The 24,958-nt window shown below is 33.6% G+C and overlaps 1 protein-coding gene and 1 pseudogene across 6 annotated transcripts; both read right to left on the reverse strand.

Annotated features, from left to right (window-relative positions):
- Positions 1-145: 145 nt before the first annotated feature.
- Positions 146-16,301, reverse strand: LOC309605393 (olfactory receptor 4P4-like; annotated as a pseudogene). Its single transcript has one exon. The product of its transcript is annotated as an olfactory receptor 4P4-like (transcript).
- A 94-nt stretch (positions 16,302-16,395) lies between these two features.
- Positions 16,396-24,911, reverse strand: LOC309605414 (olfactory receptor 4P4-like). 5 transcript variants are annotated; one of them, XM_082341267.1, is made up of 3 exons: positions 21,141-24,911; positions 20,370-20,433; positions 16,396-19,526 (listed from the first exon to the last, which is right to left on the reverse strand). In XM_082341267.1, exon 3 carries the CDS (start codon positions 18,530-18,532, stop codon positions 17,603-17,605), a length of 930 nt encoding a protein of 309 aa, XP_082197393.1. In that variant the 5' UTR covers positions 18,533-19,526; positions 20,370-20,433; positions 21,141-24,911; the 3' UTR covers positions 16,396-17,602. The 5 variants fall into 5 exon arrangements, with proteins under 5 accessions (XP_082197393.1, XP_082197389.1, XP_082197390.1 ...); XM_082341263.1 differs by having other exon boundaries at positions 16,396-20,433; XM_082341264.1 differs by having other exon boundaries at positions 20,370-24,911.
- Between the last annotated feature and the right edge of the window lie 47 nt (positions 24,912-24,958).

Consider the following 24,958-nt stretch of genomic DNA (forward strand, 5'->3'; position numbering starts at 1 on the left):
GAGACAACCAAGTGATAAATATCTGTATAACATAAAAATGTCAAAGATTTACAATTGAGTAAAGCTTCTGTAAATTAAAAAGAAAAGACTAACAGCTTCCTATTCTTTCCTTTAAAATATACTATTGTAATTACACATTTGTTTGTTTTCTTGATGTTTCATTGTCTGTCTTCTTCTTTGGTCTCCAGCCTCATTGAGGGCAAAGACTTTCTCGTTTGTCTGTCACTACAGTTATATGCCTTCTCTATCCTGAGTTGGATCCAACTCAGACTTTTTAGAGATAGGTGACAGTAAATATTTTTATATGGATGAATTTATGAGACCATTTTGGTTTTTGCTATAGTTCTCTATACTTTTTTAGATTTTCTACAATATACATATACGAAATTCAGTCAGAAAAAGCATATATTTTTAGAAAGGGGTTTGCCATACAGAGATAAATCAGGAAGCTATCTGAGAACCTGGCAAGAGAACCCATGGGGGCATGTGGGGTTCCCAAAAGAACTGTTTTAAAGAATAGGAGAGTTTTCTAGGAATGAACTAGAAATTCCAATGCCCTAACAAGCTTTTTTTTTTTTTTTTTCCTCAGAAAAAATAAATCATAAATCCTGGGTCTACTTTCTGTACTTTTAATTCTGGCCATAGTATTCTCATGTATTTCCCATTACAGCTCACCTCAGCCTCCCGCAGCTACCTAATTCTTCCCTGTCCTGAAAAATGAGCATTATATACAACATTGCCTCATATTCCCCGTGTCCCATGTCTAACCTCAGTGCTTTGGATCCTGATGCAATAGGAAAATATAACTATGAACTTTGGCATAACTACTTATTAGGGAGAAATTGAAGCTATGGTTTATATCTATGGCAAAGTATACTGATGGGAAATTTCTAAACCCTCAGAGATATTGAGACCTATTCTATGTAACACATTTTCTCAGCATTCACCTTAAATGCCAATTCAACATCAAAAATAATATATAAATATATAATAAATATATAAATTTTCTACAGAGGCAAAGGTAAATGTTAGAGAGACATTTATTTTTTAGAAATGGAAAAATAACATGCTAAAAAAAATCTCAAATTTAGTTCAGTTTACCAAATGTATCTCTATTGATGGAATTCACAAGAGTTCTCTCATATGACTTTATGCAACTTGAAATGGATTATTGTATGGCAGTGCTAATTTTTAAAATTCTGACTTTATCTTAGGTGTGAAATCTCAGCTTACAAGAATCTGTCTGATAAGTTAAGCAGCTGGTAAGTTAAATCCAGTTCATAAATGTACTAGTGACTTTCCATTTAAAAAATATTTGAATGTGAGATACTTCTGTGAGATATTTCTCCAACAAAGATGGATTTATTTGGGATCAGCAGAGAACTGCCATATGGGGTCTGCAACCATGGTGAGCTATGTGCAAGTTCCCCCCAAAAAATGGGAAGTAGAACACTTTGATAGAGAGGAAATGGAAGTTAAGAAGGTTATATAGTAAATAAAGAGCTCATGGCTTTTCATTAGCTGAGTCCCGGCCAGGAAAGAAGAGTCTTTCTTCTTCCTGTTGGTCTCTATTGTCACAGGTGGGAAAGCTCCCCCTTTCTGATCTCCCAACTCCATTTAACTGAGGTTTCCCTTTATTAATTTTTTATAGTTCTAAGAGTTGAAACATTAAAAGAAGTGTGCCTGACATTAAAGACAAACACTACATATAGTCTGTATGTTTTTTTCCTGGAGTTTTGTCTTGGTTGTGGGGCAGGAGTAACTCAGTCAAGAAAACTGTGTGGAAGCAAAGCGGACATTCTACTGAGAAAAGATGAGTGCTTGGGCAGAGAGAAATTCTAGTCAAATAGAAACTAAAGCAAGGAACTGAGATTGGGTTATGTGATTCAATGGACATGAGGGTAAATAATAATTAAAATAGTATGCCTCCTTAATGCATTAAATAAATAAAAGGATATTATTGTGGGTGAGAGTCTGCTGGATTTCACTTAGTCCATGACTGAAAAATGGGGATATATGTTATATTTTTAGCCTTTCTGACATTACTTTTTTTTTTTAACATCTTTATTGGAGTATAATTGCTTTACAATGGTGTGTTAGTTTCTGCTTTATAACAAAGTGAAAATCAGCTATACATATACATATTTTCCCATATCTCTTGCTCTTGCATCTCCCTCCCTCCCACCCTCCCTATCCCACCTCTCTAGGTGGTCACAAAGCACTGAGCTGATCTCCCTGTGCTCTGCAGCTGCTTCCCACTGGCTATCAATTTTACATTTGATAGTGTATATATGTCCATGCCACTCTCTCACTTTGTCCCAGCTACATTACTTTTTAAAAGTTGTTAATGCATGATTAATGACATAATGGCAAATTCTGGATATGTGAGAACAACGTATGCAGTTGAATAAAGAGAAAATATAGAATCTTTGTATTTAACTCAGTAACTGCTTATTTACATCTTAATTTGTGCCAGGTTTATTGCTAGAAGAAAGAGAGATAAAAGAAAATGAAGATATGGCACATAATATTTTGTTTAAGTCATTCTAGAAAAACCCAGTTCATAAGAAGCGCTAATATAAGTCATCAGGTTATTTGAAATAGATTAAACACACAGCTAAATGGCAGTAAAACAACGGGAATGGAATTAGACATACTTTTACCTTGTTGATGGATCTACAGAATCTTCCTGAACAAGAAAATGTCTGAAGTGTGGATTACATGTAAATGTGAACCCTAAAGCATGGGGTTGGGGGATCCTAAACAGAGAGAGAAGAAAAAACTCACTTAGGTGAGAAATTTTCGAGTACACTTAGAGACTGCCGAGGGACCCAGCTTGAATGGAAGCATCCAAGCAAAGGGAAACAGGTAGGGAAAGAGGAAAAGTATCTAACATGAGTTTCTGGTAGCCCTATGCCATGTTAAAAATTCACATGTGTTAGCTTAGGTAGTATCGTGTCTTTATAAAATACAATATTACCCCATTTCATAGACATTTTAAAAACAGAGAAATGTAATTAAAGCAAGTTGCCAAGACTTGGAGGTAAAAACTTACAGAGTGAGCAGTCACCCAGGTCTCCCCGACCCCAAAACCTATCCTTGTAACACCGTACTTTCTTCCAATGCAGTGACTTCTGACATTACTAAGTTAGACCTGGACCAATGTTGGGAAATTTCTGATAAACAAGTAGAAGATTGGATTTTATTCCAAGGTAAATAGCATTCCATTAAAATTTATGGAGGGGGATATGATCAACAATGTGCTTTAGAAGGTCACTTCTTACCATTAAATCCAAGTGGTCACACCTGGAACCATTTCCCCAAATGAACTTTCAGCCAACCCAGTGGTTGGCCTCTTTAAAGTGCAGATAGCAATCTGAATCATATCAACTTGCTTCTTTGGCTGATACAATGTTACAGGTTATTTAGTCCAACTCCCCACAGAAAGCTTATATGCTTTACATAACATCGCAAACGATAAATGCCCTGGGGACACAGGATCAAAAGTGTAATGAATATCACTTTATTTACTTTAATTTTGAATGTGTCATTTAAGTTTTTTTTGCATTTTTGTTTTTCTAGTTTTATTGATATATAATTAATATACAGCACTGCATAAGTTTAAGGTGTACAGCATAATAATCTGGCTTATAGCATGAAATGATTACCATGATAAGTTTAGTGATCATCTATCATTTCCTATACATACAAAATAAAATAAAAAATTTCTTTGTGATTATAAACTCAGGATTTTCTCTCTTAACAACTTTCATATGTAACATACCTCAATGTTAATTATATTAATCATGTTATACATTACATCCCAAATGCTTATTTATCTTATAACTGGAAATTTGTACCTTTGACTACCTTCATCCAGTTCCTCCTCCTACTTCTGTTAACCAGAAATTTGATCTCTTTTTCTATGAGTTTGTTTGTTTGTTGAAGTATAATTGACCTACAACACTATGTTAATTTCTGGTTGAATGTCCCACTTTAGACCATACTTTTCTTTTTTAAATTTATTTTATTTATTTTTGGCTGCGTTGGGTTTTCATTGATGCGCGCAGGTTTTCTCTAGTTGAGGCGAGCAAGGGCTACTCTTGGTTGCGGTGCACAGGCTTCTCATTGCAGTGCCTTCTCTTATTGCGGAACACAGGCTCTGGGCTCCCGGGCTTCAGTAGTTGTGGCTCATGGGCTCTAGAGCGCAGGCTCAGTAGTTGTGGCACATGAGCTTAGTTGCTCCGCGGCATGTGGTATCTTCCTGGCCCAAGGCTTGAACCCATGTCCCCTGCATTGGCAAGCGGATTCTTAACCACTGCGCCACCAGGGAAGCCCCTAGACCATACTTTTCTAATGGAGATTTTCACCTCTATGTTTCTCAGGGTATAGAGGAGACAATTCAACATCAGGGCAATCATAATGTAAAACAGAGAGACTTCCATATTCTTGTTCTCACTCCCTGTAGGTAGAATATAAATATAGATACAAGCAAAAGGAACAAAACTACAACCATTATGAGAACTACAGTTTGAGAGAGCTTTGTGTCCCCCTACGGAAGACTATGTTCTGAGATCATATAATATGAGTATAAGGCACTTCTAGGGCAAAAATAATGACAACCGTCACAATCTCTAGAACTGGCAATCACTAAGATATTAACAACATAAATAACTTTGCATATTGGTTCAAAACAGTCTTCACATCACATATGGAGTGAACTATATGATTAGGACCACAGGAAGTGAAACGAAGTAAATTTGATAAAAATAAAACATTAGATGAAGAGTAAAGATGGAACTCCTAGTTTTGTACTCTGAAACATATGATTTTTTTCTTTGATGATGGAAACATAAAGCATCAATCCCTTTTAGCACCAATGGCCCCATTTTGATTTCTTTACATTGGCTCATCTCTTGTCTTGTTAAAATAACTTTCAATTATTTTTTTTTTTTGAGGAAAGAAACGTGTGTTGTTCAATTCATGAGCCCATTTAAATGGGAAGGTTTTATTATTCTTCCCTAAATGATAAAGTACAATTTGGAAATAAAATTTGACATTTTGAAAACATTCCCATCAAACATTTAGACTTTGCCAAATGTCCTGTGGTTTTTTTTTCAGAAGAGAATTTTAAAATGGCAATATTTTTGTTTTATTATTAACTTGCCAAAATAGTAATTTTTCCAATTTTTCTCTGCTGTGAAGATTCTATTTAATTATATGTCCCTTAATATTTTTCTGCTTTTTTATTCTTCTGTGTAGATTACTTTTATAATGGTTGTAATTCTTATGTTACATTTACATAGTTAAAACTGTTTGGATATTTCAATTATCCTAGTCATATGATCCTGTTAATCTCTCTTCTCTTATGGTATGGTGCTTTCTAGGAGATCTTTTTTTTTTTTTTTTTTTTTTTTTGCATCTTACTAGAGATGCAACTAAACACATTTCATCAAAAATTTTTCAGGTTTCTGGTACAGATGAACTGGTTTGCAGGGCAGAAATTGAGACACAGATGTAGAGAACAAATGTATGGACACCAAGCGGGGAAAGCCACGGTGGGGTGGGGATGGTGGTGTGATGGATTGGGCGATTGGGATTGACATGTATACACTGATGTGTATTAAATGGATGACTAATAAGAACCTGCTGTATAAAAAAATAAATAAAATTTAAAAAATAAATAAAATAAAATAAAAACTGGGCAAAAAAATTTTTCAGGTTTCTCTAGGAAATATTTCTCAGATGTTTCCTCTTCATGATAGTCATGAAGATAATTTGCTATTGTCACCCTTTTCTAAGATATGTGTCACAGTGATTTTTAATTATAGTTTGTTTGATCCTTGTTTATTTTTTGCTTATGTTTTTCTCACGTAACAGGAAAGGTTCTGAATCCAATAACTAGTGATTTTCCTACTAATTTCTTGCATTCTATGATTAAGTTCCTTTACTGATTTAAATAGATTCTGAACACTGGGCAGAAGAGCAGTGAATGTGTTTTCAACATTCTGAGTAACTGATTTCACTCTTTTTATTTTTACCCCCCAATGGAAAGTCAAGGGAGTTAACACCAAGGAATCCCTTTAAATCAAATTCTATTATACAAATTTCTTATTGTGTAATTTGTTTCTAAATACCACTTGAGGTCATTTAGGTGAAAATCTTATCATAAATTAAAACTCAGTATTAAAATGGTAGATTTACTCCTTTGTCATACAGAATGTTTCATCATGTGAAACATCATGTAGTCTTGCCACTACACCTGATTTTTAAATAAATTATTATTAATATTTTCACTTTTGCATCAAAATTCATTGCTTATTTAGCATTGCTTTAATTGTTATATCCCAGATGCTTTTATGCATGTAACCCTTCTTGCACCATCTCAAAACCCCACAAAGTTAATTAAATGTTAAGTTTATTTTCTGTATGGTTAAGTAAGTATTTCATTCATATTTACTAAGTCCTTATTTCTGTCATTCATAAAATGATAACAATGGAGAAATTAATCTGTGAGATTCTAGCTCTTTGCTTCCATATTTAGCTGCACCCAAACTTTTTTTAATAAAGTTTAGCTATAATTTTTGAAACTGAACTTTTCTCATGGCATTTTTCATTTCTGAATTCCTCAGTGTATAGATTAAGGGATTGAACACAGGAGTGATGATGGTGTAAGATAGTGCAAATATTTTATCCTCAGGGAAAGTGGTGGGCAGTCTAAGATAGGTAAATATTGAAAGTCCAAAAAATAAAACTATATCACAGTGACATGAGACCCACAAGTAGAGAGAGCTTTGCGTTTTCCTTCAGCTGAGTGATTTCTTAAAGTGAATAATATAATTACATAAGAAAAAAATAAAATCACGAACGTCATTAAGGTCACCATTCCTGAATTGACAAGCATAATGACACCAGTGATGTAGGTATCAGTACAGGCAACTTTTAGCAAAGGAAAAATATCACAGAAATAGTGATCAATTTTATTAGCACCACAGAAGGGTAACTGGATTGTCACAGAAAACTGAGGAAAGGAGTGAACTGCCCCACCAGCCCAAGCAGCTAAGACTAGGAGATTGTACCTTGTCCTGTTCATGATAATCATGTAGTGGAGAGGCTTTCAGATGGCAACATAACGATCAAAGACCATGACTGTAAGAATTAAGACTTCAGTCATTCCAAACAAGTGCTTGGAAAAGACCTGTAACATGCAATTACCGTAGGAAATGGTTTTTCTTTCCACTAGCAGGTCACCAATTACTTGGGTGTAATGCTGGAAGTACAGCAGATGTCCATGGAGGATAAGTGGCTGAGGAAATAGTACGTTGGTTGGTGAAAATGAGAACAGCATCGAATGGAGATTAGGATCAGAAGGCTTCCTACCAACGAGGCAATATAACAGAATAAAAAGAGCACAAAGCAAAATGCTTTTATGTTCCGGTCATAAGAAAGTCCCAAAAGAATGAATTCTGAGACGTTGCTCTGGCTCTCCATATAGTTCAGATTGACATATATTATAAACGGATGGTTTAAATATCTGACAAGAAAAATCATGAATCTATATTTTAAAATAGCAGCATAATAATAATATTAAATTTACCAAACAATGACATCCAATGAATAACAATATTAATTATTCCTTATAGATAGATTTAAGTTGGTTTCCTCTTAATTTACAAATCTATTGTGTAATAATTCTATCATGGGAAAAGTGAAGTAATTTTCTATATTACCATCAATGATTATAGAATATTTAAATATTAGATTATAGAGAAAATATTTTACCATCGTTAATTATATAATTTAGATAACAACAAAAGTTTACTTGACATGATTGGCACATTTTTAAAGCATGTTCCTTATTGATAGGGTCAAATGAACTTCTTCCAGAATGATCTGGACAAATTTTCTATTTTATTTGGGAGTGTATCCCCACGAATGCAAATTGTATTGAAAATACATCAGCTTGAATTATTTAATTTGTTTAAAGAATTATCTTCCTTGTGACGTGAACAAATAATACAAATTGGGCATTTAAAACTAACATAGTCTTACAGACCTTAAAAGCAAAGAAGGATTGAAAATGATTCAGCAAAATATAGACTATCGACTGAAGGAAGTTGTGAAAAACAATCAACAAATTCATTCCTTTCTTTTATTTTATGTGTTTTATATACAAGCTAGGCAATAAAAATTAACAAAAGAAGTTGATATAGAATGTAGCTCTAAGATAGATTTATTGTCAGTAGTCAGTGACTGTTCCATTAATGAATGGATGGAAGATTTAACATTTTCCTCTTTTGTACAATCTTGAGACATTATTTACACAGAGGAAAATAGCATGTGAAATACAGAGTGCTCTCCGGGAGCTATCTTATAAAATGTTGAGAGGTTAACTGATACTCAGTGGGGATGTAAACCCTACAGTACACTTTCAACTGCAGTCTGGTTAGATGTAGGCACCATATCTGGGCACTCAGGTGACTTTATGAAATACAGAATGCTTTTGGAGTGAAGTTACTTGGAAGCTATCATTTACAGTGACTCACAAATTCCACACTTGTTTCTTTAAGATCATTTTAGATGGTAAATAGGTAATTAGTGCAGCATTTTAAAATGCTCAATACTATGAGAAACCAATTCTATTTTAAATTATTATTCAACTCTAATTACACCAAGAAAAACACCTCAATTTGTTCTTACTATGAATTCAGTATTGCTAGAACATTTCCTTACCTCTTTTTTTTTAACAAAGCAAACTATCAGGCTCATTGTGTTCAACAGTTAACAGTACCTAAATAGAGATTAATATTTTTTGTTTAATTTCCTCCTTATCTTATTATAGCTAACAATGGTTCCTTGTTTAGGAGAGGGCATACTGTTTATGCCACTGATAGATTAATTTACCTAAAACAAATTGATTTAAAGATAACCGTTAGATCAATAGGTTAGTAAACAACTTAAACTGGGTATCACTTGATATATCTAAACCACCAATTTTCAATAAAAGAGACTCAAATAAAGATAATCTAAGTAATTTCTTAGCATGAGAAAGTAATACACTGTGGATACTGAAGGACAGATGTTCTGATTTCCACTCAGTGTGGGGCTGCTTCCTATGCTTGAGAGCCGAGCAAGATGAGGTGTCATGGAGGATAGCAGTGAGAGAAAGTATTTTGAGTCCTAATCTCAATAGAAAAAAAATATGCAAGGTGACAGGTTACCAAGTCACCCTATCTGTCTTTATGACTAATTTGGGGGATATATCTTGCAGTTAGTATAAATATGTGGTCCAGCATTCTCTATTATAAATCACTGTGAAATAATTTTCCATCAGCTTTAGCAAAATGTGCATTTCTTAAGGTAGGATTCTGGCTCTTTCTCTAGATCAATAAAGATATTTAGTCCACTATAGGTCTTAAAATACCATCCCAAATTCTGAGGGAAAATACTTTTATGACCAGTGCAGGAGAAAAAGAAACAGGTGATTACAGTCAGATGAGAGAATTACTGTCATTGAAACACAGAACATATATATTCTTGATCATATATTCTCAATTATCTCAATTTGTCAAATAATTGAAATCATAGATGAAGAAAGGAAGAAATATTATGCACCCACTCTATAAGTGATTAGAATAGTGGCAACAAAGAAAGAGGTAGAAACATGAAGTATAATAAACTGAATAATAAACTGTTTTGACTCAAATTGTGTTTTTATAGCAGTAACAATCCAAATATACAAAGAAAACTATTACCTAAATATTTCCAATAGTTTGATATTAAGTGCAATATGCCTTTATTTTTGTCTTATTTCACTGTAACTGTAGTTATATAAGGTGGAGGTGTAGAATTTAAAATCTGAGCAATCATGCTAATGTTCCATGAGAAATCAATCACCCATTTCGAACGCAGATACTATCCAAACATTTTTCTCATCAGTTTTATTAAATATCTTCTTGTCCTATATACCAAACTCTTTTAATAAGAAACTCAGTAAATGGAATTAACTTTCTCCCCTTCCATGCCGTTTATGAACATTGAGCTTATTGCTAACCTCTTAAAGCAGCATTGTTCACATTTATAGATTTGATATACTACTACATAATTCAGAAATATAGTGAATAAGACAAGAAATAATTTGAAATACCTCAGGAAGCAATCCCTCCTGAGATACTCACTTTGCTGATTCTTCCCCAGTATTTAAACCTGAAATAAAATGGAGTGATTTACAAACCAATTATTCAAACACATTTATGTCAGTTCTCTAAAATTATTTTGGAAATCAACATGTCTTAGAAAGTCGTATATATTTGCAAGGGGAGTGGAACGTAAGTAAGTGATGGAACCAATGAATCTTCAGACTAAAACAAACACACACATATATACATACATACATATATACATACATAAATAAATAAAAATAAATGTTTTTAAATTCTCACAAAAGCAAACATACATTTTCAGTCCTGGGAGTCATTTAGTTTATTCCCATGCCTAAAACAAATTTGGTTCAGAAGAGCAGAATATGACTTATATGACAATGCAAGGATTAATAGGCTTTTGAATAGTCTAAGAAATTATATTCCCAGAGGCATTTCTAACCAGAGCTTCACCAAAAGCCTCTGAGCTTCTGTCCAAGGTCATGTCCCTCGAGCTGTGGGCATTGTCTGACTATGACTTTCTCCTCATCCTTGTGTTAGCCTGGGTCAGGCACTGTTTCTCTGGAGGCCTCACCATGCTCTAGTCAGAGAGTTCAGGAAACTGCCTGCCCTGAGCTCAAATTGCATTCTGAAGGAAAGCAGGAAAATAATGTTGCATGGAATAATCTAAGTTAACTTTTGGGAAAGTCTGAGATGAGGAAAGATAAAGAGAACCAAAGCCAGGCAGCTATAGTCCAAATACAGATCCTTATCTAGAGCAATCCTCATGGTAGTTTACATCTATCTATGTGATCATATCAGTGACCTGCAACAACAGGATGGAAACCTGGTGAATTTTTGGCAGGGAATAACCTTCATGGAATTGATGGTTGAGGAATAGAGGAAGGAGAAAAGATAAAAGAATAGATATTCTGTTCTGTTATACACATTTCAAAGCAGAAATTATTTATTACTGAGAATATAACAAAATATCAGGGGTAATCAGCACTAAATGTACAGCATAACTTTTATTCTGTTTACCATTTTGTTTTTCTCCTACACCACTTCACTTCCGCAGGTCATACATGCTCAGTCCCAAACGTGCACCCTGAAGTTCAGGTAACCAATTCCTTCTCTCATACTCAAATCCACATATTAAAGTTTTCCTTCAAACATGTAAGACTTCAGGAAATCTGTTTTTATAATACCTTATCTGTTAGAAAGTAATTGTAATAACAACAATTTATTGAGAGATTATTTCATGCTTCAACTTTATTACATAATTTCATCTCACAATAATGACATAAGTAGGATTACCTATATTGCATTGATAAGAACATGAGCCTTTAGAAGTTAAATGACTAGCTCAAACAGCAGAAAAAGAATTGAGTGCCTTCTGTGAGTGAAAAAAAACAGGTTTTGATCAGTTTAGTAATTACCTCCAGGCTTTGAAAGTTGAATAACCTTGGGAAAATGAGAGATTCTAGCACTTCAGAATGAAGGATATCACAACCCAGTGTTTTACTGGTTGTTCATTTCAGCATATTTTAGGCTGATATTGATCATGGTCATGCTTCCCTCAAGCTCACTTGTGTCAATACACAGAAGGGCTAGCTGGTCATATCTCTACCTAACACACACACACACACACACACACGCACACCCCAGGATACTCCTTAGACAAGAATGCAAGTGCCTCATTTACAACCTCAATTCTTGAGTTTGTCACAGGTCATCTGAAATTGTTCTGCTGAGAGTTAATTTTCTTTTCTTTATCCCTTTTTTCTAGAATCCCTTTCTAATACTTTTCATTTTATGGATTATATGAATTTATTTACAGGATTGCCTTTAATCTTTCCTTTAGGCCATATCCAAGATTCTAAGCTTCTTCGAGCCTGATGATTTTGACAGTCCTGGGAATTAAATGATGTGACTGTGTAATATGAGTGCTCATTAGCAGGAATGGTATTCATTAATAAAATATAGGTATGTAAACTGAATCATTTTGCTGCACACCTAAAACTAACACAACATTATATAGCAATATACTTCAAAAAAAATAGGTATATAGGCTTTTAAATTTCCAATAAAATCATATAGTGATAGACAAAATTTCTTAAATTACACATTTACAACCATGAATATTTCTTAGTCTATCCAGACAGTCATATATTGACCAAATAATTGATAAAGTTCTTTATATGTTTATTTGACAGATATTTTTGAAATACCAGATATTATGCTACAGGCTAGAAAATAAATATACATACAAAATATATATATATTTTGTAAAAATACAAAATATATAAATATAAAATAAAAATGAAATGACAAGCAAATGCATAATCTTAGCTCAACAGAGTGTAGGTGTGGACTTAATATATTACACTATTATATTTTCTGCTAATAAACTTTGGTTGTCCCTTGGGGAAAAAATCAAATCGGCTTCATAGTTGTTTCATAGCATCCTTGTGAGACCTCCTCAAAATTCCCACTCTCTTTAATGAAGAAAATAAATAAATAAAAGACATTATATGGGGAAGAGGGATAAATAGGAGGAGCACAGGGGATTTTTAGGGTAGTGAAATTACTTTGTGCAGTCCCATACACGTCATCACACATTTGCCCGTACCCACAGAATCAACGGCAACAAGAGTGAACAGTAATGTAATCTATGGACTTTGGGTGATTATGATGTGTCAGTGTAAGTGCATCAGTTTTAAGAAATGTACCACTCTGGTGGGAGATCTTGATAATGGGAGAGGCTGTGCATGTATGAGGATAGGAATATATGGGAAGTCTCTGTACTTCCTCGCATTTGTCTGTGAATCTAAGACTGCTCTAAACAATAGAGTCTTTACAAAAAAACAAAACAAAACACATTATAGGGGCTGAGAGTCTACTCTATATAATTATCTCTGTCATAGGAACATGGGGATACATTTTAAATTTGGGGGCTTCCAGACATCCCATGTTTTGTTATTAATGCATCACTGTTAATGACATAAAGGGAGGTTTTGGACATGTGAGAACAGCACATACACTTAAATAAAGAGAGATGTTACGTTTGAAGTCTTCTTAGAAAATATTTTTTTCAAGAAAACCACATGTGTTCTTTATGCATGGGCTCATTTAATTTAGAAGGATTTATTTTTCTGTTTCATAAACAATGAAATAAAAATTTTCTGATAATAAAATTGGTCATTTTCAACATATTCCTTTTCAACATTTAGACTGAGTACATGTAAAATATTTAAAGTCAGTAAACTTTTACTGACAAATATTTTGTGATGGTTTTTCAAAAATAAACTAAAATTGGTGGTTTCTTTATAAGTAGCTGCTGAGAGAGCAGTTTGTCCAATTCCTCCCTGCTATTAACAGCTCTACTTAATTTTATCTCACTCATTGTTTTCTCTGCTCTTTATCCTTCTTTGAACACTACCTCCAGATTGGTTGTAATTCTTGCATTGCATTTACATATGTCAAAACACTTTCAGTACTTTATCTTCCTTTTCATAAAATCCGGTTATCCAGTCCCTTCTCTCTTACATTTTCTGTGTTTGTTTGTTTGTTTATTAATTTTCTTCTTTTTTTTTAATTTTTATTAGAGTATAGTTGTTTTACAATATTGTGTTAGTTTATACTGTACAGCAAAGTGCATCAGCTATATATATACATATATCCCCCCTTTTTTGGGTTTCCTTCTCATTTAGGTCACCACAGAGCACTGAGTAGATTTCCCTGTGCTATACAACAGGTTCTCATTAGTTATCTATTTTATACATAGTATCAATAGTATATATATATATGTCAAACCCAATCTCCCAATTCATCCCACCACCACCCCTTGGTATCCATACTTTTTTTCCTCCACATCTGTCTCTATTTCTGCTTTGTAAATAAGATCGGCTATACCATTTTTTTTCAGATTCCACCTATATGTGTTAATGTATGAAGACCTGTACACCGAAAACTATAAGATACTGATGAAAGAATCAAAGTTGACACAAACAGATGGAGAAATATACCATGTTCTTGGATTGGAGGAATCAACATTGTGAAAATGACTATACTGCCCAAAGCAATTTACAGATTCAATGCAATCACTATCAAATTACCAATGGCATTTCTCACAGAACTAGAACAAAAACTTTTATAATTTGTATGGAAACACAAAAGACCTCGAATAGCAAAACCAATCTTGAGAGACAAAAATGGAGCTGGAGGAATCAGACTCCCTGACTTCAGACTGTACTACAAAGCTACAGTAATCAAGACAGTATGGTACTGGCATAAAAACAGAAATATAGATCAATGGAACAGGAAAGAAAGCCCAGAGATAAACCCATGCACATATGGTCACCTAAGCTATGACAAAGGAGGCCAGAATATACAATGGAGCAAAGGTATCCTCTTCAATAAGTGGTAATGGGAAAACTGGACAGCTACATGTAAAAGAATGAAATTAGAATACTCCCCAATACCATACACAAAAATAAACTCAAAATGGATTAAAGATCTAAATGTAAAGCCAGACACTATAAAATTCTTAGAGGAAAACATAGGCAGAACACTCTATGACATAAATCACAGGAAGATCCTTTTTGACCCACCTCCTAGTGAAATGGAAATAAAAACAGAAATAAACAAATGGGACCTAATGAAACTTAAAAGCTTTTGCACAGCAAAGGAAAACATAAACAAGACAAAAACCAACCCTCAGAATGGGAGAAAGTATTTGCAAACGAAGCAACTGACAAAGGGTTAATCTCCAAAATATACAAACAGCTCATTTGCTGTCTTTTTAAAGAGGTTTTTTTCAAGTCTTATTAAGCATGCAAAAAGGTGTTTCAAACATTTTTCTTCCGGTTTCTTTATAAATACTTCCTCAGAGTCTCTTCCTCATTCCACTTATAAGATGATTTGCTTTATCTATTGCGGCACAATGTATTTTTTCAATTATTCATTTACTTTTAGAACAGTTTTAGGATCACAGCAAAATTGAGTGGAAAGTACAGAGAGTTTTTATATACCCCCTTTCCCCACACGTGGACACCTCCCTCCCAGACTTGTACACTTGTTGCAAACAGATGAACCTACTGGCACATCATTATCACACAGAAATCCTACTTTAGATTAGAGTTCATTCTTGGTGCTGTGCATTCTATGGATTTTGACCTGTATAATGACATGTATCCACAATTTTAGTAACATACAGAAGAGTTTCCTCTGTACTGAACCTCTTCTTCCCTCCCTCCTCTGTAACCCTTGGCAACAACTGATCATTTTACTGTCTCCTTAGTTTTGCCTTTTCCACAATGTCATAAAGTTGGAATCATACAGTATGTAGCATTTTTGGATTGGCCTCTTTTATGTAATAATATGCATTTAAGTGTCCTCCATGTCTTCTCATGGCTTGATAGCTCATTTTGTTTTAACACTGAAGAGTATTACGTTGTCCAGATGTGTCACAGTTTATCTATTTACCTACTGAAGGGCATCTTAGTTGCTTCCAAGGTTTGGCAATTATTAATAAAGCCGCTATAAACATTCATGTGCAGCCAAATGCATTTTACTCTTGGTTTATTTGTTGCTTTATTTGTGGTTTTTAGACCACATCTTATTTGTCTTTTACTAGTTTTCTTTATTTTTTCCATACACTAATAATGAACTATCATAGGGAGAAAATATTTAAAAATCCTCATTGAAATCACATGAAAAGAATAAACTACCTAGGAATAAACTTAACCAAGGAGGTGAAAACCTGTACTCTGAAAACTAAAAAACATTGATGAAGGAAACCGAAGATGATATAAAGAAATGGAAAGACATCTCATGCTCTTGGATTGGAAGAATTAATATTGTTAAAAAGGCCATACTACCCAAATCTATCTAGAGATTTAATGCAATCCCTATCAAAATACCCATGACATCTTTTACAGTTCTAGAACAAGGAATCCTAAAATTCATGTGGAATCAAAAAGACCCCAAATTGCCAAAGCAAACTTGAGAAAAAAACAAAGCTGAAGGTATCACGCTCCCAGTCTTCAGACTATACAAAATTACAGTAGTCAAAACGGAATGATATTGGTACAAAAACAAACATATAGATCAATGGAACAGAAAAGAGAGCCCAGAAATAAACCCACACATCCTTGGACAATTAATCTTTGACAAAGGAGGCAAAAATATACAATGGGGAAAAGACAGTTTCTTCAGCATTCCCTGCCTGATAGTTACATGGGATTTACGTTAATTTTTTAGCCTTTCTGATATTACTGATTTTATTATTAATGCATGTTTGTTAAGGACATAAGGGGAAGTTCTAGATATATGAGAACGATGTATACAGTCAAATAAAAAAGAGAATATAGTGTCTTTGAATTTAATTCCATAACTGTTTAATTACATCTTAATTTGTGCCAGATTTATTATGAAAGAAAGAGACATACAAAGAAAAATAAAGATATAGCATATAATCTTTGTCTCAGCCAAACAGGTAAAATACAATTCACAAGAAGAAACGCTAGTATGGAGCATAGAGTTGTTTGATATACAGTAAATGTACAGCTGAAAAGCAATAAAAAGAGTAGGGAAGGAATCAGAAATACCTCTGGTCTATTGATGGATCTGCAAAATATTCCTGAATAAGATAACTTCTAAAATGTGAATTATATTTAAGACATGGACCCTAAAGCCTAGGGGTGGGGGCATCGTAGTCAGAGGAGATAGAAGAAAAAAATCATAGAGTTAACAGATTCTAGAGTAAGTTTAGAGAAAGTAGAGGAGCCCAGTGTAGCTGGATGAAAGCATCCAATCAAAGGGAATCGAGGGAAGAAAGGTAAAGAGAGAAGAAAAGTACCTAATATGAGTTTCTGGTAGCCATATACCTTACAAAAATTAAACGTTAGCCCAATTAATATTACATTTTATGAAGTATAATATTATCTCATTTCATAGATATTTTCAAAGTGGAAACAATGTAATTAAAGCAAATTTCCAAGACAAAGGCATAAAAACTTACAAAGTGAGTAGTCACCCAGCTCTCCTTAACCACGTAGCTTATCATTATAATACCATACTTTCTTTCAATGTGGTGATTTCTCAGATTAGCTAGTTATATTTGAACAATTTTCTAATGCATATGTGAGAAGGTTGGATTTTATTCCAAGGAAAATAGAGTTCCACAGCAATTTTTGGATATGCCCATGATATGATGGAAGGTGTGCTTTAGAAGAACAGTTTTTGCATTTCTCAAATCCAATTGGTCACACCTAGAACTAGTTGGATCCTTTAAAATGCAGATGGCAATCTGAATCACAGTAACTTGCTTCTTTGGCTCATATAAGGTCAGAGGTCATTTAGTCCAACTCCCCAAAGAAAGTGTATATGCTTTCCTTAACATCTCAAAGTATACATGTCCTGGGGACATAAATTCTAAAGCACAATGAATATCACCCTATTTACTTTAAATCTGAATGTACCACTTTATACCATACCTTCCGCATGGCGATTTTCATCTCCATGTTTCGCAGGGTATAGATGAGAGGATTCAGCATGGGGGCAATCACAGTGTAAAACAGAGAGATTTCCTTATCCTTGTTCTCAGTCCCTGCAGGTAGGGCATAAGTATAGATACAGGGCACAAAGAATAAAACTACAACCATTATGTGAGAACTACAGGTTGAAAGAGCTTTTTGTCGCCCTATAGAGGAGCGTACTCTAAGATTATATAATATGACTATGTAAGAAGCTACTAGGGCAAGAAATATGGCAAGCACCACCATCCCTGAATTTGCAATCACTAAGATACTTACAACATGAATATCTTTGCACACCAGTTTCAAAAGAGGCTTCACATCACATATGTAGTGATCTAACTTATTAGGACCACAGAAAGGTAAATTGAGTACCATGAGAAGTAGAGCAATAGAATGCCAAAACCCCACAACCCAGGCCATTATGATTAACATGTTACACCTCTGCCTGTTCATGATGACCATGTAGTGCAAAGGCTTGACAATGGCAACATAGCGGTCAAAAGCCATGGACACCAAGATGAACATTTCCACACCTACCAGCAAGTGGGCAGTGAAGAGCTGGGTCATACAGTTGTTATAAGAAATGTTTTTTCTTGCTGCAGCTAAGTCCCTGACTAGCCTGGGGACCACAGTGGAGGTGTAACAGAGGTCCATGAGGGAAAGGTGACAGAGAAAGTAGTACATCGGTTGTTGGATTAGATGGCTACAGGTGATTGTGAGTAAGATGATGATATTCCCCATTAATACAGACAGGTAACATAGGAGAAACAAGAAGAAGAATAGTGGCTCTATTTTCTTATTTCCCCATAGTCCCATGAAAACAAATTCCGTGACATTGCTCTGATTTTCCATGAAGTTGAGTTGAGTTCAGAGTACACACAAACTCAATTCATCTGAAATGATACAGAACATAAAACATATTTAATAGTGCTTTTTTAAAAGTTTTGGACTATTTGCATTGAATAAAAATGTAGGTCATAGAGTATTTACTACAGACTTTATTATTTTTTTTATTAAGGGCATCATATTTCAAATGATATTTAATAAAAGAATATTTGTGTCTGGAACATTTGTAAACATTTTGCAGTTAATTAACTCATAACAACCCAACCAGTAGGTAATATTCTGATACTCATTTTGCATACTGGAAAACAAAAAATAGGAGGGTTCAATTAATTACACCAAATCATTAAGATATTAAATTGCAATCAATCTAAGATGAAACCGACTCTGATACCAGATTTCATACTCTTGGGGACTATGCAATAGTATTCACTGAACAAATGAAATTCCAGCTCTTGTCCATCTCTGTAAAAGTCATAAGGTCATTATCCATCCTTGCCTTTAGCTACCTGTGTAACTTTAATGCTGGGCATCTGAATATAGGAAGACAGATTATTGTTATATAAAAAATTCGCTTTTGCCCTAATTATTCTAAAGAATAATTAGAGGTTGCTATTGATACTTTATAAACACTTTGGGGAGCTAGTAGGTTTCTGTTGACATTGGACAAACTCAATGTGATTAAAGAATGACCTACTTATTTAAACACATTTAGAACAGTGCCACCTTTTTGATGTAGTAAACCAAGGAGCCCAGGGTGAATACATTTAAAGCATCACCTTTTACCCATAACCAAATGTCCTCCACAGCAAAATCATTGTTTGCCTCAAATACTGGTAATTTCAATGAGTTGTTTTTGAACAGTACCATTGAGGAACAATGCGATGTATTGGACAGATCCATCATCTAATGTTCATGAAGATGAGCATCCAGGCTCATATGTCCTGTTTGATATTTGTTGTGAGCACTGAGCAGTTCATCCTCTCTGAGCCTCCTTCTTCAACTGGTAAGTGAAATTCATAGTGATGGATCTATTTGCCATATGCCAAGAGCAAAAATGAAATTCATACAAAGAATATCCAATATAAAGAGCTTATGATTCTAAAGTCAGCTACACAAAACAGTATTCCAACAAATATTGGGAGAAAAATCAGCTGTTCTATAAAAAAATAGACACCAACATGTTCATCAGTTAATGGTTTTACCTTTGGGTTTTGTATTCTGCCACAGGGAGTTGAACTCATATTAGACTTACATAAGTTTAAGGAAGAAACATGGGCATTGGTATAAGTTTGTTCTGTGTACTAAAGGAGAGATTAGCAAAGTACTTCCTTATATATAAATCGATAAACCTAGTCTATGTTTATGTAGAAGACTCTGATCACATGATATAAACAAATTTAAGACAAATTTTCATTAAAATTATAATACAAAACTAGAAACACTAGAGAATCAAAACTATAGAAAGTGCATCTCTTGGTTTAGAATGTTTTTTAAACATTGGTACAAGCCTCATCTTCCCTTAACATTTGGATCAGTGCTGCATTACTTACAATGATTGAATATCACTTTGGAAAATTCAGACACATAGAAAAAAATCCTTCAAAGCAGGTCTTATTTTTCTCCTGATCTTCTTTTAGTCCATAAAAACTCCCTGTGCCTTGTTCCTTTCTTTCTCCCACCCTGTTCTCTCCCTCCCCCCGCCTTGCTCTCTATCCACACACACACACACACACACACACACACACACACACACACACCACCACCACCACCACCACCCAAATATATGTTTAGCACAGTGTTTTTAGGAGTGAAGGAAGAATATTGAGCCCACCTTTTCACATACCTTTCAGTTAAAGAGTTTCTTCCAAAAATTCTCCTTCAAACTTTAAATTCTTTAAGAAAAATCTCTGTGGGGAATTGTTTGCAAAGATATATCAATTACTGTTTGAAAGGGAAAAGCATTTCTATAAGCATATTAGGAAGATTTATGACTAATGTCATGAGAGTACAAGTGTAAAAACCCATCAAGGGCAATTTGATAGGATTTTTCTTTTTCTTTAACTGTTTGTCATATCTATAATAAAGAAAATGTGTGAAATTAAAATTTGTGGTATTCATTATTAGCTGCATTTAGAGTAAAATGTTGAGATACCATATACTAACTAATTATATGTTCTAGGCACAATACTAAAAAATTTTCATTTACTGACCATTTCACCTTCAACACCATCTGGTTAAGGTATATATTATTGTATTATTGCCCCTGTTTTCCAAATAAGGATGATAGAACTCAAGTTTATACAAATACTAAGGAGAATTCTATATCTAAATAATTTCTGTATGATTTGGAATCTCATACTATTTTCATTATGCTGAAATGTCTTCTCACAAATACAAATATGAATAAAGGCCTAAAACCCTCAGTTTGCCCTCAAATTACCATCTGGATTTTTCTGAATTCCCTCTCTTGAAAATAACCACCATGAAAATAATCTAGAAGAATCGGAACTTTAAAATTTCAATTACTAAGATCAAAAAAAAGTAAAATTGTTCCAAATCCCAATTCTTTTATATGAATTTAATGTATATACATGTAACTAATCATAATGCTCACTTGTGCAAGATTTTACATTTCTTTGAATGTCAGGTGATCCTTCAGTCTGTTTCCTTTTATTTTTCTGAGACTGTGCTTTGAAACAGCAAATACATATGGAATACATCTGACTCTCCCATGAATTGTTTATCCAAAAGAATCTTTTAGGAAAGCATTGCTGGGAATAACTTGAATTAAAAACACAACAGAGACAAGAAGGAAAAAAATCCCACAGGTATTTTACAGCAGGCAATGTGTGTGAGGTTATAATTATAGGAATAAAGCCAATAATATTAAAGGGACCTATAAGACAGGTTTGAGGCTTATTTCTTTAATTTAATCTCTTGAGGGTTATCACAAGAATGATTCAATAACTCTATAAAGTTATAACACTGATGGAATACTATGGATATTTTTTTCCTGTCTCTCACCTCTCCTAAAATAGTTTCCTCAAAAACTGAAGTTGCTGATGTTTTTAATATATTTGAAATCTTTATTATCCAATTGTATAAATATGGTAAGAGATAATCAGCATTTATATTTTCCTTATAAACATCACATTATTACCATTAGGATAGAAATTTGGAAATTATTTCTCAATGTTTATGTACACCCACTTGAAACTTAGAAGCCATGTACAGTAATTTGTGTCACCAGGTATCATCTAGTATTAGGTACTGTTTAGAGTTGAAGGGAATTCAGAGTGCATTTTTCTTTCTTATTTTAGTTTATTTTTGGTTTGCTTTGTTTTGTCCCTTTTCATCTCTTGGGTGAGAGAGGAAGAGGGGTGGCAGTAGAACCTAAGAGAACAGGTTGAGTAAATTGTAGTCCTTAGTTCCTATTTCTTATCTGACAATATTCATGAGTCCATGCAAGGTCCTTCTAAAGTTTTATTTATTTTATAATATATTTTTCCTTTTTAAATTACTCATTTCCACTCTGGATACCCACTGTACACTAATATATTTAACTCTTACTAGCCCCAGGGTATTTCATATTAGTTGTGGTTTCCCTACAGTTGTTAACATCTAGAAGTAATCTTTTAGTATACTCACCCTAAATTGTGGTGTTTGACTCTGTCTTCTCCTTGCTGCATGACACTGGGAAGCAATAAAAGTCCTTAAAGGGAAACTTAGATATATATAAATATAGTCTAAAAAGAAGTAATGTCTAAAATCAATTATCAAAGGTTTTGACTTATCTAGCTAGAAAAATAAAAGGAAATTAAGCATAAAGTAAGTAAAACATAGGAATAAGGATAAGAAAAAAATCAGTGAAACAGAAAATGAAAAAAATAGAAAAGCTGATGAAATAAAAAGCTGATTCTTTAAAATATCAATAAAACTGATAATATCTCAAAATAATGAAGAGGAGGAGAGAGAGAAAGTAAAGAAAAAGAGAACAAGAGAGAAAAATAGAGACAAATTACTTAAACCAAGAATGAAATAATATACAGCATTACAGAGTCTACAGACATTAACAGGGTAGTAGAAAATATTATGATCAAATTAAAGTCAATAAATTTGACAACTTAAAAACCAATTTTTTATTAAAATATTACAAAATCTGACAGAAGAAGAAATAGAAAACCAGAATAGTCCTATATCAGTTAGAGAAATGAAATTTGTGGTTAAAATTCTTGTCAAATAGAAAACCATAATTCAGAAAAAGACACGTACCACAATGTTCATTGCAGCACTATTTACAATAGCCAGGACATGGAAGCAACCTAAGTGTCCATGACGGACACTTATGTCTTTTATGGCATGAAGTTGTTTACAGTATCCCCTTATTATCTTTTTATGTCTTCAGGATGAGGGGTGATGTCCCCTCTCATTTGTGATGCTGGCAAAATGTGTCTTCTCTCTTTTATTCTTGGTTAGCCTGGATAGAGACTTATCGATTTTATTGTTCTTTTCAAAGAACCAGGTTTTAATTTTTTTTGATATTTTGTATTGCTTTTCTATTTACAGTTTACTTTATTTCCCTTCTATTTTTTTTTCTTCCTTTACCTTGATTTGGGTTTCATTTGTTATTACTCTAACATCCTAAGATGGAAATGTAAATTATTGATTTTAGATTTTTTAATGTATATCTTCAGTACTTTAAATTTCCTAGAAGCACTGATTTAACTTACTCTCACTAATTTTAGTGTGATGTATTTTTCTTTATTTCTAATTTTTAAAATTTCCTATAGACTTCCACTTTGACCCATGGGTTATTTATAAATTTATTGTTTAAATATAGAGATTTTCCATAAAAATTTCTGTTGTTCATTTCTACTTTAATCCTAGTATGGTCCAAGAAAGTGCATTGTATGACTTCCATTAATTTAAATTTGTTAAGTACGGATTGTTTTATGTCCCAGAATATAGTATATTTTGGTGAATGTTCCACACACACTTAAGAAAAATGCATGTTCTGCTTTTTTTTTTTACTTGTTACTTTCCCTTTTATTCTTTTTTTTCACAACTCACACACACACACTGTATTTTATTTTTACAAGAGATAAATAAACTGACACCAAGCATTGTAAATGGATGACCACAACAAAAGCAACAATGATTGCAATTACCAAACACAAAACACACTCATACTATGTCAGAATATTGACATTCAGTCCAGTAATCCTCCACTGTAACAGCTCCTTTACTTTGCAGTGAAAATTGATTTGTATATTTTTTGCCTCTGAGTCCTTGTGGGATTTTTTTTTTTTTTATTCAAACAGAAAGTCACAAAAATTATAATCATCCTCATCAGTTCACTCAATCCCATGTAATTAATTTTTTTTTCATCTTGATCTTTTGTTACCACTTTTATGAATTCATCAGTTTTCCATTAGAGTTCTGAAAATGCTTCTTCATTCAGTTCAGCAGTATAGTCAGTTACCAGAAACCTGTACTTGTCAGAGTCTTTTCCATGAATTCCTTGAAGATGAAACCCTTTTATAGGAACATTTTTGCGAAAGCATCAGAGTACACCAAGAACTGTCTGTAAATGACAAAAGACTTAAAAATGACCACAGTTAAAGATTTGATGAAAGTTCATAATAATGCAATTGACAAGGAAATTTAGTTATTTCTGAGATATACCTCTTAAAGTAATAACTAGAATTATGACTTATTACACCAGAACATATAAGTTTTTTAGAAATTTCATGTAATGCCTGAAACATTTATATTAACATATTTCCATACAAATAACCCAAAGAAAGTTTAGTATTAGTTGTTTTTTGTTTGTTTGTTTATACTGCAGGTTCTTATTAGCCATCCATTTTATACACATCAGTGTATACATGTCAATACCAATTGCCCAATTCAGCACACCACCATCCCCACCTCACCGCGGTTTTCCCCCCTTGGTGTCCATACGTTTGTTCTCTACATCTGTGTCTCAACTTCTGCTCTGCAAACGGGTTCATCTGTACATTTTTCTAGGTTCCACATACATGCACTAATATACGATATTTGTTTTTCTCTTTCTGACTTAACTTCACTCTGTATGACAGTCTCTAGATACATCCACATCTCAACAAATGACTCAATTTCGTTCCTTTTTATGGCTGAGTAATATTCCATTGTATATATGTACCACATCTTCTTTATCCATTTGTCTGTCGATGGGCATTTAGGTTGCTTCCATGACCTGGCTATTGTAAATAGTGCTGCAATGAACATTGGGGTGCATGTGTCTTTTTGAATTATGGTTTTCTCTGGGTATATGCCCAGGAGTGGGATTGCGGGATCATATAGTAATTCTATTCTTAGTTATTTATGGAACCTCCATACTGTTCTCCATAGTGGCTGTATCAGTTTATATTCCCACCAACAGTGCAAGAG

Source organism: Balaenoptera borealis, assembly GCF_965194805.1.
Source record: "Balaenoptera borealis genome assembly, chromosome: 11".
Classification (NCBI taxonomy): Eukaryota; Metazoa; Chordata; class Mammalia; order Artiodactyla; family Balaenopteridae; genus Balaenoptera; species Balaenoptera borealis.

Bases quoted from the DNA above. Each gene is read 5' to 3' on its own strand.
- LOC309605414 (XM_082341267.1), bottom strand. From the start codon at position 18,532: ATGGAAAATCAGAGCAATGTCACGGAATTTGTTTTCATGGGACTATGG.